Below are 20,428 nucleotides of genomic sequence, written 5' to 3'. Positions count from 1 at the left end.
ACGGTTAATAAAACTTGATGTCTCATTCCTCTGCTTGCTTTGGCTTCATATGGCACTCATCTGAGTGGTATTCATTTGCAAACAACACACGATGTCCGTCGACCAAATTGAAAATCTCATCCAAAAAACGTTTGCGCATCCCTTCCTCTTTTGTATTTGCGCGTGTTTCTAGCTAACTTTGTTTTAATGTGTCATGTGATACAGACAATAGCTTTGTGGCTATTGAGTGCCAAATTTGTGGTCTCATGCAGTTTTCTGTCAAATGCGAGGCCTTATTTCCCAGCACAGGCAGCGGAACTCGCAGACGGGCATGATGCGATTTGTCGCTCCAATTCTAGTGACACTAGAATCAATGAACCGCATTCTGAAAGATAGGTAGTCACTGTCAAGTCACTCTCAAAGCTCGGCACTTTTTATGAAAAAACATTTTGTTCTTAACTCAAAATTCTCCCAGAAACCGCATCACAGCTACAAGAAAATTTTGAATTATTTTTCTTTACGAAAGTTTTCTTTATTATTTGGCGGGTGACGGTATACAGCAAAAGGTAAAGCCATTCTTAAACAAGTTTCAAAAAGAATTCTACTCGATGCTTAAAAACTATTTATTATACGTACGTTTGTATATTACAAAAATAAACTGGTAAAAATCGAAAAAAAAAATAGTTTTTCAATAGAAAAAATAATAATAAAACAAAACGCTATGTAAACAACTCTACGATGGGCTGTGATGCAATAGCAAAGCGATGTTATTTTTTGAGAGCTTGTACAAAATTCGACATATCATACTCCTCATCGTATTGGTGTTCAGACCATAGCTCGGGAAGATTTTCAATGATGGCATTCATGCTAAATTGCCCCGTTGCAGAAGACGAAGTTGAAGCGGTGGTCTTTTTACTTTCGTTGGCTTTGTTGCGTTCATTCAAGTTGAACAAATCGAAAATTTGACCAGTGCCCATGGTGTCGAGGCTGGCATTTTCAGAGCTGACCACAGTATTGGCGGTGAGCATCTTAAACTTTTGCAAACACATGATTTTCTCTTCGAGAGACTTGCGAGTTATAAGACGATAGACATTAACCACCTTCCTTTGGCCAATGCGGTGGGCACGATCCATGGCTTGCAGATCTTTCATGGGATTCCAATCGTGTTCCACAAAGATGACGGTATCAGCGCCTGTAAGGTTCAGACCCAAGCCACCAACCTGAAATTGGGAAACAAGACAACAACAACAATGATGAATGCCCAGCCATATAGATATATGTTATATTGTAAGCCTACCTGGGTGGTCAACAGCAAAACATCTATGCTGGGATCTGTATTAAAATTGTTTACAATATCTTGACGCATGGAGGCTGGTACACTGCCATCCAAACGCAAATATGTGGCCGTAGGCAAATGTTTCTTCAACAAATCCTTTTCCACAATGTCCAACATGGCTTTCAACTGGCAGAAGATTAAGGCGCGATGCTGGGAAACAGACTCGGTCTGAACACCAATGCCGCAGTCCAGTAAAAGTTGTCTAAAAATAGCAGAATGATAACAACAAAATAATTTTAAGCATACATCCAGGTTGCCCCCTTGCCATACTCACTTTAAAGCTGGTAATTTAGCCGAATGTTCAATGTCATTGAGTGAACTTTGTTGTAGTTGCAATTCTTGTGTTATCCGTAAATATTCAGGATGCTTTGGTATCAAGACTAGTTTTGGATGATTACAGACATTTTGTAAATAGCGCAAAGCGTGGAATATGTGGGTTTTTGTATTGAAATCTCCCCCATTCTCGAGACAGTCTTTTATTTCTGGATTAAGATGAGCCCGACTGAAGTCCTCATACAGCCTCTCCTGTAGCGGGCTCAATTCGCACAGCAAATCTTGGGTAATTTTTGGTGGCAAATCCTTTAGCACATCCTCTTTCACACGACGCAAAAGGAATGGCAAAACTTGACGATGTAAAGCCTCCATGGCCAAGACTCCCGCCTCTTGTTCTTTGGGTGAGCTTTTGGCATCACGTGAAGCAAATATGGGACGAGAATAGCGGGCCACAAATTGTTTTTCTGTGCCCAGGAAGCCGGGCATGAGAAAATCGAATAGGGACCACAACTCCAAGACGTTATTTTGTATGGGTGTTCCTGACAGTATAAGGCGATGATTGGCCTTAAGCATTTTTATGGCTTTGGAACTCTTTGTTTTGCCATTCTTAATAATATGACCCTCATCCAATACACAGTAGTTCCAGTGTACGCTGCTAAAGAAGTCTATGTCTTTGCGTATGGTATCGTAGGAGGCCACCACCAGATTCGATTTTGTGCCAATCAAAGAACGCAACTTTTCCCTGCAAACAGGCAAACCCACATAATGCAGCGGTATGAGAATTTTTGGATCTTTTAGAAACTTCTCAACCTCATAGACCCAATGGCCGGTCAAGGTGGGAGGACATATGACTAAACTGGGCAATGGCGTTGCTTTGTCCACATAACGCTGATAATGATCACCGGCCAATATGCAAATCGTTTGTAGGGTTTTACCCAAACCCATGTCATCGCACAGTATGCCATGCAGATTGTATTTGTTAAGAAACCATAGCCAATTTATGCCCGCCTGCTGATAGGATCTTAATTCCACATTTATCTGCACTGGCACCCTGTAATCGGGTATGGTCTTTGGTTGAAAAAGGTAATCCAAAAATTCTCGATCTCTGGTTTTGCGAGCTTGTAAATCAGCCGACTTAATTTCATGCTTTATCCCATTGCCTTGGGCTACAGAGTCCAATGGCATCAATTGAATGAGCGTGGCAAAGCAATGGGTGGACAGTAAACGCACACTTTCATTGGTATCACTCATGGCGCCTAAAAGCGGTACCACCAACAACACTATATAGGGAACGATTTTGATTTGTAGCTTTTCCACAACACGTTCAATGGTTTCAATGGCACCCTGACGTTCAATGACATTTTCGACTTTCGGCAATAGTATCATGATATGATTGACCACAAAATCCATAATGCGGCAAGGATCCAAGGAAGCTAGGGTGGCCACACAACGAGCAGCCATATGACGAACCTGAAAATGGTGAAAACAAAAATACAATGAGAGGTTGAGTATGAATTCTTGTATTTTTTGCCCCTTTTGTGATTTTTTATGCTGCCGATAATCCTAACCCAGATTCTGAACTTCCCTGCACGGTATAACTGTGTAGTGTTCTTCGTTATCACGAGAAGCTTAGCCGGGAAATACCGGGCGCGTCCACACGTTGCGGATAGTGGAATGCTCCATACGGAATAGCTGTAACTGCAGTCGCGGATAATCAACGTTATCGAGTGAAGGATCAGTGTGAGAGGCCTAGCGCCATCGGCTTTTCCCTAAACACTGAGTGTTCGATACGACAAGGCGAGTTATTGGCGCCGTTAAATAACCAATGGCAATCATGTTCCCACGGCGATCGGTCCTATAGACCGCAACGAGACTGCTCACCTAAAGAAGCTTGAAGAAGATTGCCACCCAGTCGCAGTGGTTCCGTCTTCTGGAGGTTTTATCTCACTTACAGACGCTACAATTTTCTTCTTCTGGCTCTGAACTTATCTTTTACAGGGAATTCCGTCTTTCTTGAGACCTAAAGTTATACCGACATCTTAAGGATCTACCACTTTGAGCAGTCTTCCGGACTCCGTCTATCACCTAGAGGATTGTTTGCACTAGCGGTATGCACGTGAGTAATCGTGTCACGCGTGAGTCACTTGATTCGTGAGTGAGAACCAAATCTTATCATGTGATCGTGGTGAGCTTGATTGAATTGAAATTCTCCGCGCATGAGCGTGAATCACGAAAAAATCACGAACCACGAGATATCACGACTTAAGTCTAGTACTAACTCCATTCCTGCGAAATTGCCTATTGATTTTGGGCGAAATATGCCGCATTCTATTGGACGACATAACACAATCAAAAGTCAAACAATGCCACACAACAAAATTGAAGCGAAATTTGTGTTGGCGCAGCGACATGTCGCTGGTATTTTGCTAAAAGAATTCAATACCACTTCTACGGAATGTGTTCGAATTACTTCGTCACCATTTTTTTAAGGTGAGTTTTGACAGTTGTTCGGGTGAAAAGTCGAAGTAGTACTAGGTTTTAGGGTTGGTATTCTATTCTGCTTTCAGAAAAGGCACTAAAAATGTTTAATTGTTTCGCGAGTGAAATTTGACAGCAATCAAATATTTTTGTTTCCTTACCAAAACACGTTTTTATTTATCTGCACTTATTGTTTTCTTTATTTCTATATATTCTATATGAATTTAAAAAAAAATCTGAACATTTAAACCAATAAAACAAAAAAAGAAGCCGGCAATCGTAGCCATAATGGTTTTAAGGGTTACCAATATAATTTTGTTTGCCACTTTCCCCACAACTATCAGAGTACAACTTCTTCGCCTTCTTTTCGCAGGAGTTTGCAAAAAAACACTATTATTCGCTTCATGAAAAAATATTTTTTCAACCTTGATTCCTAAGTTTTTCGTTAGTCTTGATATTTTCGTGAGTAAAATCTTTGTCTTGTGAGCCTGCGCGAACGTGAGTCGACATAAAAAATTCGTACATGTGTATTTTAAGGACCAGTCCCTTTGTATTCTGATTCTGGCAATACATCGCAAATAGTCCCAACTTTTCAGGGATAACAAAAGCCATCCGACAGACTACCGATTCGAGCTGCAGCCTGTACTATGTACAGGGATCGACCAAGGATCATTTCTGGCTCTAGACTGCCCCTCATCCGGAATCGATTAAACGAATGGTTTTCTTTGCTTCACTCTTTCGAGTCAGCTGTTTTCTCCACTAAAAAAACGGAACGAACATATTTAAGTCTATTCGTGTACTCAAAAATTTCTCCAAATTTGCACAAATTGTTACTGGAAGTTGTTCGCGTACTTTATTTGCCAGCAGAAGTGATGGGAGGAGTGTATGAGAGCAAGCTAAATTTTGAGAGTTTGGTAATTGAGATTGCAAATGCCAACTTGATGATTTTTTCCCAGAAATTTCTGCTGGGGAAAAAACTTCAGTAGAAATTTGGAAGCTGTCAATTACCCAAACTCTCAACATTAGCTCTCACGCACAATACGCGAAGGACTTCCAAGTAACAACTTGCAGAAATTTTTGAGTACACGGACACACTTTATATCAGTGTTGTTAAATTCTGCCCCGTCCCACCACTGCTCATTAAGATATACTTAAATCTTCCCCACCAGCGACTTCGGTGAAAAACTTTCTCAAGACTGACAAGTGTAGTAGAATAGTCTTGATCCAATTTAATTTTTAATGATGTCAGTATATCCTATACATATAATACATGATTACCCTGAACAACAACAAGTACCCAAAGCTTATCATACACCTTGAAGGGCACACCTATAAACCTATTAATAGGCGCGTTTTTTTTTTTGCAACTAACCTAAAAATGTCGACAAAGAATTCCACCCATTACTCACCGCTTTAAAAGGATGCGCTATTAGATTCCCCAATGCAGGCAATAGTTCAAACAATTTCTCATGCAGATCATCATGGATGTAAGGTGCGGCCGTTTCCAGTAGCTGCAACGAAGTCATCAAATCATTTGTTTGTCCCACATCTATGATGATATTGCTTAGGATTTCCGTTTTGGGAAAGGCCGCCATAAATTGCATGATCTTTTTATATATCAATTGTTCGAAGACGGGAACTTTCTCCATTAGTTGATTGCCAAAGTGTTGGCATAGTTTTATAATGGCACACGATGAACCAATGCGTTGTATGCGATTTCTTTTTAGTTCCAACTCATTGGCTATGGACTTGGTGCCAGCTTCAGCTGCCTGGGCAGCAGCGGCGGCAGCAGCCAATGTTTCACTTAACGAAGGTCTACCAGGACCTCTGGATGTGCTAGGTGTTCCAGCACCACTAGAATTACCGGAAGAGCTGGATGATCTGCCATTGGCATTCATATTTTGCTGTAAACTTAGCGTTAAAATGCCATAATAAACCGAGGAATCGCTGTCACTTGCAGAATTTATTGCGGGAGTCTTATACAGCGCCACTGGAGCACCGACCTATAGATAATTAAAAAAAATTATGTTTGTAATGGGACAACTGGAAACGTCGTGTTTTTGTTAGTCATACAATTTTTGGTGTAAATTCATTGTCGCTTTTAAGTAGGGCACACAGATTGTTCAGCAGTTTACTATTCGGACTAGGTTCTCGATCACAAACTTGATCCATAAATTCCACTAGAAATTCACATGACAGTTCTTGCAGCAACACACTCTCCTCCCTTTTTATGGACTCCATCATAGGTTTGACCACGGGGTTCAGCTTTTCGGGCAAACATTTCAGGCATACTATGGCTCCCGCCAAGGCAGCTTGTGTACTGATATTGTATTTGGCTTGTTCGCTGGAGGTTTGCTGATAGGCACTTTGCAGACCCTTGCGTCGATCCTCCAACATTTCCAGAATCTTCGGTTTTAACGGGTGGTTGCGTAGATCAGCTGTTAGTGTGGTGGCTACAGCTTCTATTTGATCCAAATTCAAGACTTTGGCGTGATCAAAATCATGTATGGGAATTTTGTATTGTTTTAGAGTGGCTATAAAGTCTTGGGTCTCTTGATGCAGTCTGCAAAGCGAAAAAAAAAACAAAAAAAAAACAACAAAATTTTTTATCACGTTTCAATAGCAGAGTTCAGACTCAAAGCCACCCACCTTGTAAGGGATACAGCTACTTCTTCATAGTAAATATATTCCATGACGCAACTACGCAATTTTTCTTGCAATTCCAGGGGACCAGGGCATACCTTAGGGTCACTTTTAGCCCAAAAGGCTATAATGAGACTGCAGACCAGACGCTGTACGGCCGAACGCGATTTCAAATGACCCAATAAAACTTTGGCATAGCAATCCATGGGACTGCTTTCAGTCTCTGGTGAATAAACTACTCCTGGGGCCGGTTGCACCAGATAATGCGAAAGGGAACCCAAAACGCGAGAGGCTGTCACACGTGCTCGCACATAGTTTTTTTCCCTTACCTCTATGGGTGTTGATTCCGAACCACCCAAATATAGTTTTTGTATTGCCAAAGCGTTGGATCCCCCCAAATCATCGGCCAGCCGATGATGGCGTCTACGTTGCGCTGGGGTATTGCCATCCAATGTTGTTGTCGCATGCGATGATGCAGCTTGAATAAGTATGGAAGGATCAAAGGCCAAACGCGGCGGTTGCATGGCCAAACAAATCCATGAGGATACATATGGGCAGGCGGCATGCAGCAAAGCTCCCAAATCGGCATTTACTATTAAATTAAGCCACACTAATTTGGCCATTTCTTGAATTTCAGCCAAAGGCTCGACTAGAATACGTTGATAAACATGCCGCAAGGCTTCCTGCAATAGCTTCCAATCCCATTCAATGACTCCAAAATTAAGCCTAAGGCTCTTGGAATCAAAACTCAGCTGTGTATTGGGAGCGGACGCTGGTGAGTTGGGAGTTTTCATTATGACCGTAGTTTCGGCTTGTATTACAGCGGACTTTTCGTTTAAGGTGTTCTTGGTCAATGTTTGTAGAGTTACTAAAGTGGATTTGCGCACCGAACTGGTGCTGTGCGAGAGAAATGGCCATAGGCGAGGTATCAAGGTAGACATGGGTTCCATTCTATGTTTAAAGAAAAGAAATAAAGGAAAGAAAAGAATGATCACTATTTTATCATAGTTTACGCCAAAGTTGACCTACTGAATCCAGGAAGAAGCATTCGGCAGACATAGTATGGCAGATAGAAGACCCATAAAGTTATTACTGGCTGAAGTCAATTCATCTTGGTCCAGCAGCAAATCCCATAACATCTTGACAATCGATGAGACCTGAGTGGCATTTAACAGTTTGGGCAACCATGTGGCCACCGGTATAAGGGTGGAGGCAGCAACAGCACCCACATCATCGACGCTATCGAATAGGCCCAATAAAATATCATTGATGGTTTGCGGCAGATAGATCTGCAGCAAATCTTCGCGTACTACAAACACATATTTCATGCCCAATAGACCACCATGGCGTACCTCCCATTCGCTTTGTTTCAATAGGGTGCGTAGAATGTAGACAATTTCATGGACTTTATTGGCTTCCATTTCTTTGACAATTGTTCCCAAAACTTGGGCACAAGTCTCACGCACAGGTGCCACCACTTGATCGGAAATGAAATCACCAAAGCGATCTAGGCAGAGAACACAAAGTAGTCGTAGTGCAGCATCCTCTAGCCATAGGTTATGATAGTGCTGCATCTGCTTAAAAGAAAAAGGAGGCATTAAATATGGCTTTCATTATTGTTAGGGGCACAGTTTTTCACAAACCTCTTCTCTGGTCATATTCATACTTTTCCCAGCTCCCATTGCCTGCTTGTTAATGAGTTCCCTCAATGCCGTTGCGGCTCCATGACGCACCTCCCATTTGGCATTAAACAAATCCACATAAAGGCGGGCACAAAAATTCTCCAGAGGCCAATGTGTGGCATCTATCCAAGAACCTGTGGCATCGGGCACAGGATCTGTGGGGTTAAGAAGAAAAATTGTTGTTAGGTCCCTTACTTTTGTTGTTTTTTATTGCTAACTTACCATTCAAACTGTAGAAAATATCCTGCCTCTGACCCTCACCCGCTGTTTTAAGTTTCTTCTTTTCCGGTTCTTCGGCAGAGCCATTTGAGCAGGATGCTGAGGCTGGCATAACACCGCTTGCCGACGACATAGAGGCCGCATTTTGCCTGGCCTTTCTTTTGGCCCGATTCATTTCGCGACAACTTAATTGTTGGCCATTGGTGGGCATCAAATTCACATTGGGCTTGATATTGAGTATATGCTCGACTGGGACTTTTTCCTCATTTATGTTGTAATTGCTGCCACTACGCATCATATCTTCATCGGAAATTAAATCTGTTAAATTAACTCCCAATTTAGAGGCTTGCGTCAAGCCCAACTTTTCGTTTAGCAAAGCTCTTTGGCGACTCAAACGCTCGGCGGCATTATCCGCTCCGCCTAGGCCAGCGGCCTCCCCACGCCCCACTAGGGCTTCTTCATTAAAATCAAATTCCAAACCCTCTGAGCCTATAAGCCTGGCTCCCTTCTTTAGCACTTGCTCTAGATTGAATTCGGCAAATGATAGATAACGCTCCTTGTACAAATCACTATTGACCGAAACCGAGGTTGCTGTTGTTGTGGAAGAAGCATTAGAATGACAACTGCTCTCTTCATCTGCAGCCGTCTCCTCCTTTTTGATTTCCTTCTTTATTGGCGCTGCATACAATTCGGGCCGCCATTCGGGCACATTGCTGAGTATGGCTTCCACAGCTTGAGCGGCTGCAATGCGTGTGTCCCATGACGAACTATGCAAATAGCCAATGAGACGATTAAGCAAAGTGTGCAACTCTTGAGGATATAACTTTTGAATTTCACCAATTTGTTTGGCAGCAGCCTTTCGTGTTACGGCCGATGAACCCGATTCCAATAAAATGAACAGACGATCAAGTCTACAATGCAAAAGCAAGAACACAGTGTATAATGATTAACATGGTGGAGTTCCAATGACAGAGAAGAGAAAACCCAATATAATTATTTATATTTAAACAGTTGCAAACATTTAAAGCGTATTTGCTGTTGTTGCTACCAGCTACCAGCTACTGCTGCTGCTGCCGCTGCAAAGTGTGACGGCGTAGACTCACCTTGATGTCATTGCTGTTATCCGTTGCACCCTCCTAACCCAAGTACACTAGCAAATAACAGCAGCTGCAGCCTATACCAGTCGCCGCCTATATCTTGTTATAGTTGCTTTTGATGACGTCCGGCAGAATAATTGCGCCTGGAATAGATAGAAATGAAAAAGCTTATGAATGCACTGTGTGAATGACGACTACAAGGCAAAAGAAGGCTGACTGGTGTTTGGTTGATTAAAACTAAATTGGGACAGAAGACAGATGCTTTTAAAAATTGTCATGGAAATTTTCTTTTAAACTCTCTCGAACAATTTAATGGGTTCAGGCTAAGTATTGGGAATTATTAAATCTATTATTCTTTTGTTGATGTACTTTTTTCTCGCTCCTCTAAATGCACTTTAATTTATCAGCTACCAACAACAACAACAAAAATTGTGTCTGTACTATTAGAGCCTACAGCTGTGCGAGGGTGATGCCACCACAATGCTTGAATACATGTAAAGTACAACTGCAATTGTTGGTGCCTTAAGGTCGTTGCCTTGGTAATCACGATGACTAAGGTTAACAGGACTTTGACACCAAAAAACTCTTCATTGCTCTTTGACAAGCCTTTTGAAAGGATTGACATTTTGAGCAATGAAGATTGGGTGTTAAAGCAAACTATCTAAATAATGCGAATTTTCCAGGCACATCCAATTAAGGAGGCCACTAGCGTATAGCTTAGTATTTATTATTTTATTATTTCTTCCATTATAAATCAAAAATTTTTACGGCCAAATAACTGTATTACAAGACAAGCTATCTGAGTAAAATTATCTATACGATATGGAAAACGGTAAAAAATAAAATCTAATTAAAACAAACATGCGTGCTTAGTTCGGCCTGGCCGAATCTTATATACCCTCCACCATTAGTCGGTCGGGTTTGTCCAGTTCATTGCGCGGAATCTCTTTTTAGGCAAACAATGCTTTATGCAAACTATTGAATGCTGAACATTGTAGAAGTCATTTTTTGTATTTCAGTCCATACGAATAAGAATTGCGCCTTGTAGGGGTTCAAGGAGCAAAATCGGGAGAACGGTTTATATGGGAGCAGTATCGATTCAGACAATATTAGACACGAATGTTGAAGGTCATGCGAGAAGCCGTTGAACAAAATTTCAGCCAAATCGGATGAGAATTGCGACCTCTAGAGGCTCAAGAAGTCAAGATCCCAGATCCGTTTATATGGCTGCCATATCAGGTTATGCACTGATTTGCAACATACTTAATACAGTTGTTAGAAGTCATAACAAAACGCCTCATACAAAATTTCAACCAAATCGGATGAGAATTGCTCCCTCTAGCGGTTCAAGAAGTGGCAGCTATACCAGGTTTTAGACCGAATTGAACCATACTTAGCACAGTCATTGGAAGTGATATCAAAACACCACGTGCAAAATTAGTGCCTAATCGGATAAGAAGTGCGCCCTCTAAAAGCTGAAGAAGTCAAGACTCAAGATCGGTTTATATGGCAGCTATATCAGGTTATGAACCGCTATGAACCATAATGAGCAACGTTATTGCAAACGTTACCAAAACACCACGTGCAAAATTTCAATCAAATCGAACGAGAATTGCGCCCTCTAGAGGCTCAAAAAGTCAAGACCCAAGATCGGCTTATATGGCAACAATATCAAAACATGGACCGAATTGGCCCGTTTACAATCCCAACCGACCTACACTAATAAAAAGTATTTATGCGAAATTTCAATCGCCTAGCTTTAATCCTTCGAAAGCTAGCGTGCTTACGACAGACAGACGGACGGACGGACGTGGCTAAATCATGCCGATCAAGAATATATATACATTATGAAGTCTAAGAGGCATATTTCTAGGTGTCACAAACAGAACGACGAAATTAGTATACCCCCATTCTATGGTAGAGGGTATACAAATTTACAAGTAGGAAAATTGGCTCCCCAGCTGTAATACACAAAAATATTGGGTTGCCCAAAAAGTAATTGCGGATTTTTCATATAGTCGGCGTTGACAAATTTGTTCACAGCTTGTGACTTTGTAATTGCATTCTTTCTTCTGTCAGTTATCAGCTGTTACTTTTAGCTTGCTTTAGAAAAAAGTGTAAAAAAAATATATTTGATTAAAGTTCATTCTAAGTTTTATTAAAAATGCATTTACTTTCTTTTAAAAAATCCGCAATTACTTTTTGGGCAACCCAATATATTTATGAACATAGGTACTTAAAGTTTAATAACCATAAGAAATTTACTAGGTCAGTGATGATAGTATATTCCCCTATTAAGCAAATGCGTTGACATAACATAAAAAAAAATTTTGCGGTAGTTATCTCCTCAGTCTGCCGCTTAAGTTGTTGTAGTGGCCACATATTTACATGTGGAAGTATCGATCCTCGTCAAGCTGCTATAGGTGAAAAAGCACCATCGCCGTGGAAATGTAACGGCCATTGGTTTTTAAAGGCGCCAATAACTCGCCTTGTCATATCGAACATCAGTATTTAATCAAGGGATAACTTTGAGCACCACACACGATAAAACTTTCAGCTCCGATTTGTTTATTGCTCGTTGTTATCATGGGAAGCTTAGCTGAGAGCTACAGGTTGCGGATAGTGGAATGCTTCGTATTTATACGGTGTAGCTTCAACCGCAGTCGCGGATAATCAGTGGTTTCAAGTGGAAATTCTTAGCAATTTCGTGACAAATCCAGAAGTAGAAACGAAGCCCTGAAAATACTTGCCTGCAGTCAATAATATGGCAGCCGGTTGTACGCTCCGGATTGACCCGGATCTTCATCGGCAAGTACTTCCCTCAAACACTTGGTCCGAAAATAAGATATCTGATACATTTTTTTTAATCTTAAATACCTTTCATTTGAGTCCATACTGTTGTGATTAAATGCAAATTTTGCCCATGAACATCCCACTAAGGAACAGGGGCAAACTTCTGACATATCAATGAGTGCAGTCCGATTCAAGTTTAAGCTCAATTATAAGGGGCCTTCCTTTTATAGGCGAGTCTTAACGGCGTGCCAAAATCGCACCACCCATCTCCGAGATCTGGCGTTTCTGAAAATAAGCGTTTCTTCAGATATCAAAAAATTTAGTACCCTATTTTCACGACGGAATCATTATGCACCTATCTGTGGAAATTTTAAGAAAATCGGTTCAGCCGCTTTTGAGTCTATACGGAAAATACGTACAAACAAACAAACATAAATTGATTTCTATATATAAGATGTACATTAGGGTGAAAAAGGAGGAAAAAGAAGCATAACCCAACAGGCATTGCAAAACGCCTCGTTACAAGCTCAAAGCTATTGTTGTTGTTGTAGCAGTGTATTATACACTGGGGCTCAAAGCTATAGTCCCACGGATTAGCAACGGTCTGCCAGCTTTTCGCTGTGGGCATTGAAATCCTTATCCCATGTCAGTCAAGGCCACAAGGCTATATACAAGGAAGTTGGTCGGGCGAAGCAGTACTTGGTAAGCTCGGCACGGGATAAAGGACTTCATCGGGTCAATCCGCTACGTACAACCGGCTGCCATGGGATTGAAAAAACATCAGTTGCCAGCACCATGTGCTGGATCGTATTATTCGCATTGTCATGGACGATAAGCTCTATGGATCGACTAGATCTATAGATCGACTATATTTAACTTCCTTGAGTGTTTGATATTGTTACATATACATATCCGTGGCTCTAGGCTTTTGTTCAGTTATATAACTGCTAGCGGTGACTTGCCCAGAACAAATAGAAATAAAAATCCCTCCTCTACTTAAGAAAAAATGTCCATCCCCTTTAACAATCTAAGCAAAAATGTTTAATTCTTCTTCTTTTTTTAGATTCAATTACCAATATTTTTTTTGTTGCAAAGAAAATTCTGGTAAATGTTTCACAATTTGGAAAAACATCAAAGCAAATTTTCCAAAAAAATGTCGACCTTTTTTTTACATGCATTAAAATCTCATTATCTTGAAAGTATTCGTAAATATGGAAAAATATGGAACTTTTAAATTATAATTATTTTTTTTTTGTTGTGGTCAAATGAACACTTAAACAACAGATATAAATACATTTAAATGTATGTATGTATTTGTATGTGGTCATACTAATCTACAGTGGCTCACTTTAAGTCGCAGCAATGTTTATTTTATGTTGGCTCGAGTATTAAGGTACGTTTACCTGTTTTAATGACTCAATCATCTGCTTTTCCTCTATAAAATCAGCTGACTTTTGCACGCTATAACTTTTTTGCAACAATGCAAAATTTCAATGTTTCATAAGTTGTTGGGAAATGTCCTACTGAATTAAATCAGCAAGTTTTTTGCTCAAAATCCATTATCTAAAACGAAAAAAAATTCGCAATTTAACCGTTATAAGGAAAGTTATTTTACGTTTTTGATTGTTAACCTTTGACAGGTTGAAAGGATGGTAACGGACACATGGTGCATTTAACAAGGTAATGTAAATAACTGGGTCATTTTAAAAATTGCTTAAGGCGTTATCACAACATGTATTTACCATAAGGCCGCAGTTGCCAACCGCTTCACTCTGAGATCTTTGGTCCATTGTGTTCGTTACAGAGAGAAGGATGAAAGTAGGGGGGGATTGCTCTGGCACATAGACATGCCCATGCGTCTGAAGACAAAGAAAGAGAGATAAACGAAAATCTTGTGCTGAGACCAATGTGCAGAATCATTAGAGGCCGAAAGACTGTAGAGATCTTATTGAGAAGAAACGAGGCACGGACAAAATACTTCCGCGAATCAATCCTGGCCGGCCCGTCAGATGCCTTTTTTTCCGCCACCACTTGATGGCTCAGGACCCAGCACAATCTGAGGGCAGTATCTCCCGACAGGACACGACCTCACATGGCCCGCGGATGTAAGGACCCCAACTCCACGTTACTAAAAGGCCCTTCTATATCCGAGAAGGCCGCCAAATTAAAGTCGCTTGTTATGCTTCATATGGAGTAGCTGCAACTGCAGTCGCGGACAATTAGCGTCATCGAGTGGAGAGTCTCAGTCAGAGGACGGGTGGCACCGGCTTTTTCTTAAATACTGAGTACCTATGATGCTCGATACGAAAAGTAGAGATATTGACGCATTTATTAACCAATGGCCGCATTTATTAACCAATAGACCGGAACAAACTTGCTCGCCTATAAGAGCTTGACGAGGAACGCCACCTCCACATGCAAATGTGGCTACAACTCTTTTCTTAGCATATTACAAGTCAATGGGGATTTTTTATGAACTCCCATCATTCTTTTTGAGAGTATACCTATAAAGAAAAACCATGCAAAGAACTGCGATTCATGGTAGACTTTATAAAAAAATCGGGCCGGCCCAACCTAACTCGTTTTTATAGTTTCAAATATTTTCACGATTACGAAAGATTTTGAAAGAAAAAAAATATATGTTTATAGTCAGAAGGATATTCCCTCATGATTTATGAAAAAAATTTAATAAAAGTATTAACCATTATTCCCCTAAAATTCTGTAGCTTATTCACCTTCGACAGTTTGATAATAGAAAAATAATGTGATAAATAAAACAAAAATGATGTAAAAGTAGGTTCCATACTCTTTTGATAACTACCTTATATATCGTTCGTTTTCGTCAAAAATGACAGTAGAATTCTATTTTGTTATGCCAAATTTTCGTCTTCGACAACGAAAATACCATTTTGTAAAAATTTCGCCATTAAACTACGCCATCGCCAACGGCAATAAGGGAGATCGTGTTATCATTGAGATTTTTGTTAATTATCGAAACATTAGTTGCCAAGAGAAATGTTTTCAACTGTGAAAAGTTCACATAGTACTAGCCTTTAATCACTAGAAGTCGCAGTGTGATACTCAAAAACATGTATGGGCAGTGTACACATCCGAAATACAAAACGAAAAGCAGCACACAGACAGTGTAAACAGCTTAGTGTGACTTCGTTCGACTGTCTCTATTTTAAAGCTTTTTCATTTAGTTGCTGTTTGATGATACTCACACAAATACAGCTTGGTCGTTTCAACAGTGTTATTGTGTCCATCACTGCTCCACATAAACCGTTCTTCTTGAAACAACCGATACCAATTCCCTGCAAACATTTTCTATCGTACGAGTCACTTAATCTGCACTCAAGAAAGTGGAAACGATCTCAGGCGATATCATTTATAAATCTAATTAGGGTCTCGGTACTGGAGAAAACATGCAATTTGGCGATATATACCAACGAGAAAATTTGATTCGTCTGTTTTTTTCGGATGTTAGGACGACGATCATCTTTATATATTTTTATTTCTATTTCTTTATTTACTTCTCTTTTCTTGTCGGTCTTAATGTTCAAATTTTTTTTCGCAATGAGTTCAACCCGACTGGGATTTGAACAGCCAACCTCCCGATTGCGAGGCGTATGCACTCGCTCTGTGCTGCATGCCTTACTTGAATACAGAAGGCTAAAGGCTCTATAAAACTATTGGGCTGCCCAAAAAGTAATTGCGGATTTTTCATATAGTCGGCGTTGACAAATTTTTTCACAGCTTGTGACTCTGTAATTGCATTCTTTCTTCTGTCAGTTATCAGCTGTTACTTTTAGCTTGCTTTAGAAAAAAATTGTAAAAAAATTATATTTGATAAAAGTTCATTATAAGTTTCATTAAAAATGCATTTACTTTCTTTTAAAAAATCCGCAATTACTTTTTGGGCAACCCAATACATGTTCTTGTCTTATGCCACTTTTTATGTATCATTGGTATTTCATTGTGTGTCAAAATTGACTACTTAAGCTAAGTATTCTGTTAAGATTTTCAGGCGGAATGCTGTCAAACTCCAATGTTTTATTGGTCCCAATGGCTAATTTTTCTTATTTATATGCGAAAAAAAACTAAATTAAATAGAGAAAACGAAAAGTGCAGATAAAAAACGTGTTTTGGTATGAAAACAAAAACATTAAAAAATTTTAAAATTTCCGCGACTATTCCGAAAGCAGAATAGAATATCAACCCTAACATACGATTCATAATTTTTGTTATCACACTCGTATATAATTTTTGTATGACATAACCTAAAAATGCGAGCAAACACTGATATTTTATGGCTACAAATTGTTAAAATGTAAAAACAATTTAATTTGGGGTTGCTTTCATTAAACTTACAACAAAAACAGCATATCTCTTTATGTTTTTGTCAGAAGGAATAAAGCACCCTTTAACCGAAAAATCACAGTGCTATTTTGAAAAGTGATTTTAATGTGTTAATTTTATTCGTACCACACTTGTATTCAATTTTGACAATAGCAAAATTTTACGTGTCATAAGACAAGAACATGTCGTGTGATGGCACCTTAAGCAAACATAAACCCCGTTTACACTGCTCATTAAAATCGGATTTAAGGCTCTTGTGAGCTGATTTTATAGAGGGAAAACAGATGATCGAGTCAATAAATCCGGATTTAAAAAACAGTGTAAACGGGGTTATACATTCACATGTGTGTAGGGATTTTTGAGTTAACGTCACAAGCAATAACATAAAAATCGATGATGTGAAACAATTTAGCGAAACATGAATGATAGAATGGCGAAAGAAATGTATTTTGTTCTTTTAAGTCATGAAATTTCTACAAATTACCAAAAAAGTGCCAATTCAGAGAAGGAGTAAGAAATGAACTCGAAAATGTTTGGAGGGTTATACCAAGCTAAAAGCATTTAAATTTTCGTCCAGGGTATATCAAATATTGATAATATATCTACCCTCTAGATTTGCTTTGCGCCTCCTTCGATGGGAAATCTATAAACAGTCTTGTTTGCTTAAGTGTATGCATTTTCCAAAGAACATGGTACTATTCATGTTCGTAGAACTACCATAAACGTGAAACCCACATATATAAATATACATGTATATGTGCATATTGACTTGTCGCCAAACAAACGTTTTTAATCCTCTTATCAGCAGAATGCGTGCCCTCAATATCAAATGCATTGCAAGCGGGAAAGTAATAAAGAAAAAATATTGTTGTTAGGTTTTAATAATAAAAAATAAACCTATTGCCAAAGCACCACTCGTAGAATTTTAGAAAAACAAGTTTCGATTTAAAAGAATGATAACAACAATTATTTGTTTCATATAAAGGACATACATTGTTTAAACTACATGCCATTTAATGCCAACATAAACTTGCTTTTTATTTAAATAAAGCCCTATTTAGAGCAAATCATTTATACTCTAAGGATTATCAAATCTGGACCGGGCTATTATCGTTACCTTGCTATAACAGGCCAAAGTAAGTTTGGGTGGTACATTTTTCAACCATTGCATTCTGAATTAGCTTAAAGTTTGAAATTGATGCAGCTACTATATTAGTTTTTCAAAGGTGAAAACACATATTTTTCACGGTTACATTTTTTTAACACTACAAATTATTCCTTATTCGTTTATATTGGGTTGCCCAAAAAGTAATTGCGGATTTTTCATATAGTCGGCGTTGACAAATTTTTTCACAGCTTGTGACTCTGTAATTGCATTCTTTCTTCTGTCAGTTATCAGCTGTTACTTTTAGGTTGCTTTAGAAAAAAAGTGTAAAAAAAGTATATTTGATTAAAGTTCATTCTAAGTTTTATTAAAAATGCAATGGGCAACCCAATTTTTTGGTATCTCATAAGTCCAATTCGACTGCCAAGCTTGAAACCTACATTTATATAATTTTTTTATTTACGACACTACTGTTCTACTATCAAATTATCAAAGGCAATTACGTACGATTACGATTTTGAAGGAAAAAAACTTGCTGATTTGATTGAGTTTCAGTATGTTTTGAGATTTTGGTAGATTTTCAAAAAAGTAACCGTGAAAAATGTGTGTGTTGCAACTGTGGAAAACGAATATATTGGGTTGCCCAAAAAGTAATTGCGGATTTTTCATATAGTCGGCGTTGACAAATTTTTTCACAGCTTGTGACTCTGTAATTGCATTCTTTCTTCTGTCAGTTATCAGCTGTTACTTTTAGCTTGCTTTAGAAAAAAAGTGTAAAAAAGTATATTTGATTAAAGTTCATTCTAAGATTTATTAAAAATGCATTTACTTTCTTTTAAAAAATCAGCATTTACTTTTTGGGCAACCCAATAGTATCATCAGGGATTTTTGTTTTTATTCTCTCGTACTTTTTTTTTAATAATTTTTAAATGGCTCCGAATTCATCTGGTTAGAAGAAAACTGAAGCTTCAGTTTAAAGTTAGCTACATTTTTGTAACCCTGTTACTTAATGGTAACCCTGTTATTAATGGATTAATGTTCGTGGGTAAATTGCAAATTCGAGCTGAGTGTAACAAACTATTACAAGTAAAGGCTGGTACTATATTCGCTTTTCGCGATTCTTTTGCCGTTTACTTTTTTTAGATAACAGATTTTAAAGCAGAAAACTTGTTGATTTCATTCATTCCCTCATTACTTATGATACAATTTTAATAAATTTGTTATTATATCATTGTTGTTTGTGTAATGTTTCAAAAAATAATCAAATGGGGTTTCAACGGTAAAAAACAAACATAGTACCAGTCTTAATAAGATAGTTGCTAACATACAATTTACGCCTCAAATTAGGTTGTACACAAACGAGTTGCTATAAACCGGTTGCCCGGTTATGTTGTCTATGTTCTTAGAACATTGCAGAAGTTGGCGAATCTGGCAATACTGTTCACCACAAAGGCGATGCTTGACACACTCGCATAACAAACACACGTACACAACTATTTGTCTTCTTTTTCACCACTACAAAAACATTTTTCCAACGCCTCATAGATATGTCTGAGATAACGATAATGGGCTGTGCTTGCTGCAATCCTTTTCGGATGGAAAAACTATTTGCAATACTTACTCTATGTGCTGGTCTATCCTTAAAAATTCTCGTAGATTCAGCTTTTCTTTGTATGGTATGTAGGTGCAATGGTACAATCTAGCACTTTGTTGCGTGTGTATTGGTGTGCTGCTTCGGTGTACAATTGCTTGCAATTGTTAGATTTTATGTGTACTTTTACTTTTTTTCAGCCACTTGAACTCAATACTTTTTTCTATTTGATAAGAAGCAAGTTATATATACATCTTTTCTTCTTTTTCATATATATTTCTTTTAGGGAGATTTATGAAAAACACACGATTTTGCCGCTGCGGAATTGTGGAGTATTTCTTTTTCTTGTATATGTCACACACAATTTCCAAATTCTGCCAACGAATTGATTTTTCCACAATCACATTTTTGCTTTGCGTTGCGTTGCAAATTAGAGGCTAGACACTAGTGTGGTGTTGTTCCTGCCTACTTTGGAGATGTACACACAAAATTATTGAATATTTTTTAATTTCACATAAGGCTTAGCACACCGATTTAATTTCAATTCACTTCGATTAGAATTTTCAAATTTCTCAGGGAAAGCCATCGTCGCGATACTCTCAAATTTATACTGACAAGCAATCCAAGAATGCCAGTCAATTTATGGCGTTTCTGTGGACTTGCCATATTGTTAACAGACAAATATGTCAGCTGATGTGACAAACTAAACACTAACGGCTTTTATTTCGAAAAATTAATCATCGTGAAATCCAATGATATCTAATTGGAACAAAAAAATATTCAATTATGGGGTAATTTTCTTAAATTTGTTTAAAACTCGAAATGTTGATTTATGGTTGAACGTTGAATTGTGACTTGATCGCATATTATTAT

The 20,428-nt window shown here is 38.7% G+C and overlaps 1 protein-coding gene across 2 annotated transcripts; it reads right to left on the bottom strand.

Annotated features, from left to right (window-relative positions):
• Nucleotides 1-486: 486 nt before the first annotated feature.
• On the bottom strand, nt 487-20,174 carry LOC106088296 (TATA-binding protein-associated factor 172). 2 transcript variants are annotated; one of them, XM_059361360.1, is made up of 12 exons: nt 19,586-20,174; nt 13,904-14,063; nt 9,714-9,850; nt 8,614-9,521; nt 8,353-8,546; nt 7,739-8,283; nt 6,716-7,660; nt 6,140-6,629; nt 5,476-6,069; nt 1,590-3,058; nt 1,277-1,517; nt 487-1,199 (listed from the first exon to the last, which is right to left on the bottom strand). In XM_059361360.1, exons 3-12 carry the CDS (start codon nt 9,722-9,724, stop codon nt 747-749), a joined length of 5,850 nt encoding a protein of 1,949 aa, XP_059217343.1. In that variant the 5' UTR covers nt 9,725-9,850; nt 13,904-14,063; nt 19,586-20,174; the 3' UTR covers nt 487-746. The 2 variants fall into 2 exon arrangements, with proteins under 2 accessions (XP_059217343.1, XP_013109188.2); XM_013253734.2 differs by lacking the exon at nt 13,904-14,063.
• Between the last annotated feature and the right edge of the window lie 254 nt (nt 20,175-20,428).

Source organism: Stomoxys calcitrans, chromosome 2 (assembly GCF_963082655.1).
Source record: "Stomoxys calcitrans chromosome 2, idStoCalc2.1, whole genome shotgun sequence".
Taxonomy (NCBI): Eukaryota; Metazoa; Arthropoda; class Insecta; order Diptera; family Muscidae; genus Stomoxys; species Stomoxys calcitrans.
The sequence above is the reverse complement of the archived record's forward strand: the minus strand, read 5'-3'. Positions and strand labels throughout refer to the sequence as shown.

Excerpts from the sequence above, each read along its gene's own strand:
- LOC106088296 (XM_059361360.1), bottom strand. Across the intron at positions 7,661-7,738 it reads AATGCTTCTTCCTGGATTCA|AATGGAACCCATGTCTACCT; the intron begins GTAGGTCAACTT and ends CTTTAAACATAG. Across the intron at positions 1,200-1,276 it reads TTTTGCTGTTGACCACCCAG|GTTGGTGGCTTGGGTCTGAA; the intron begins GTAGGCTTACAA and ends TCCCAATTTCAG.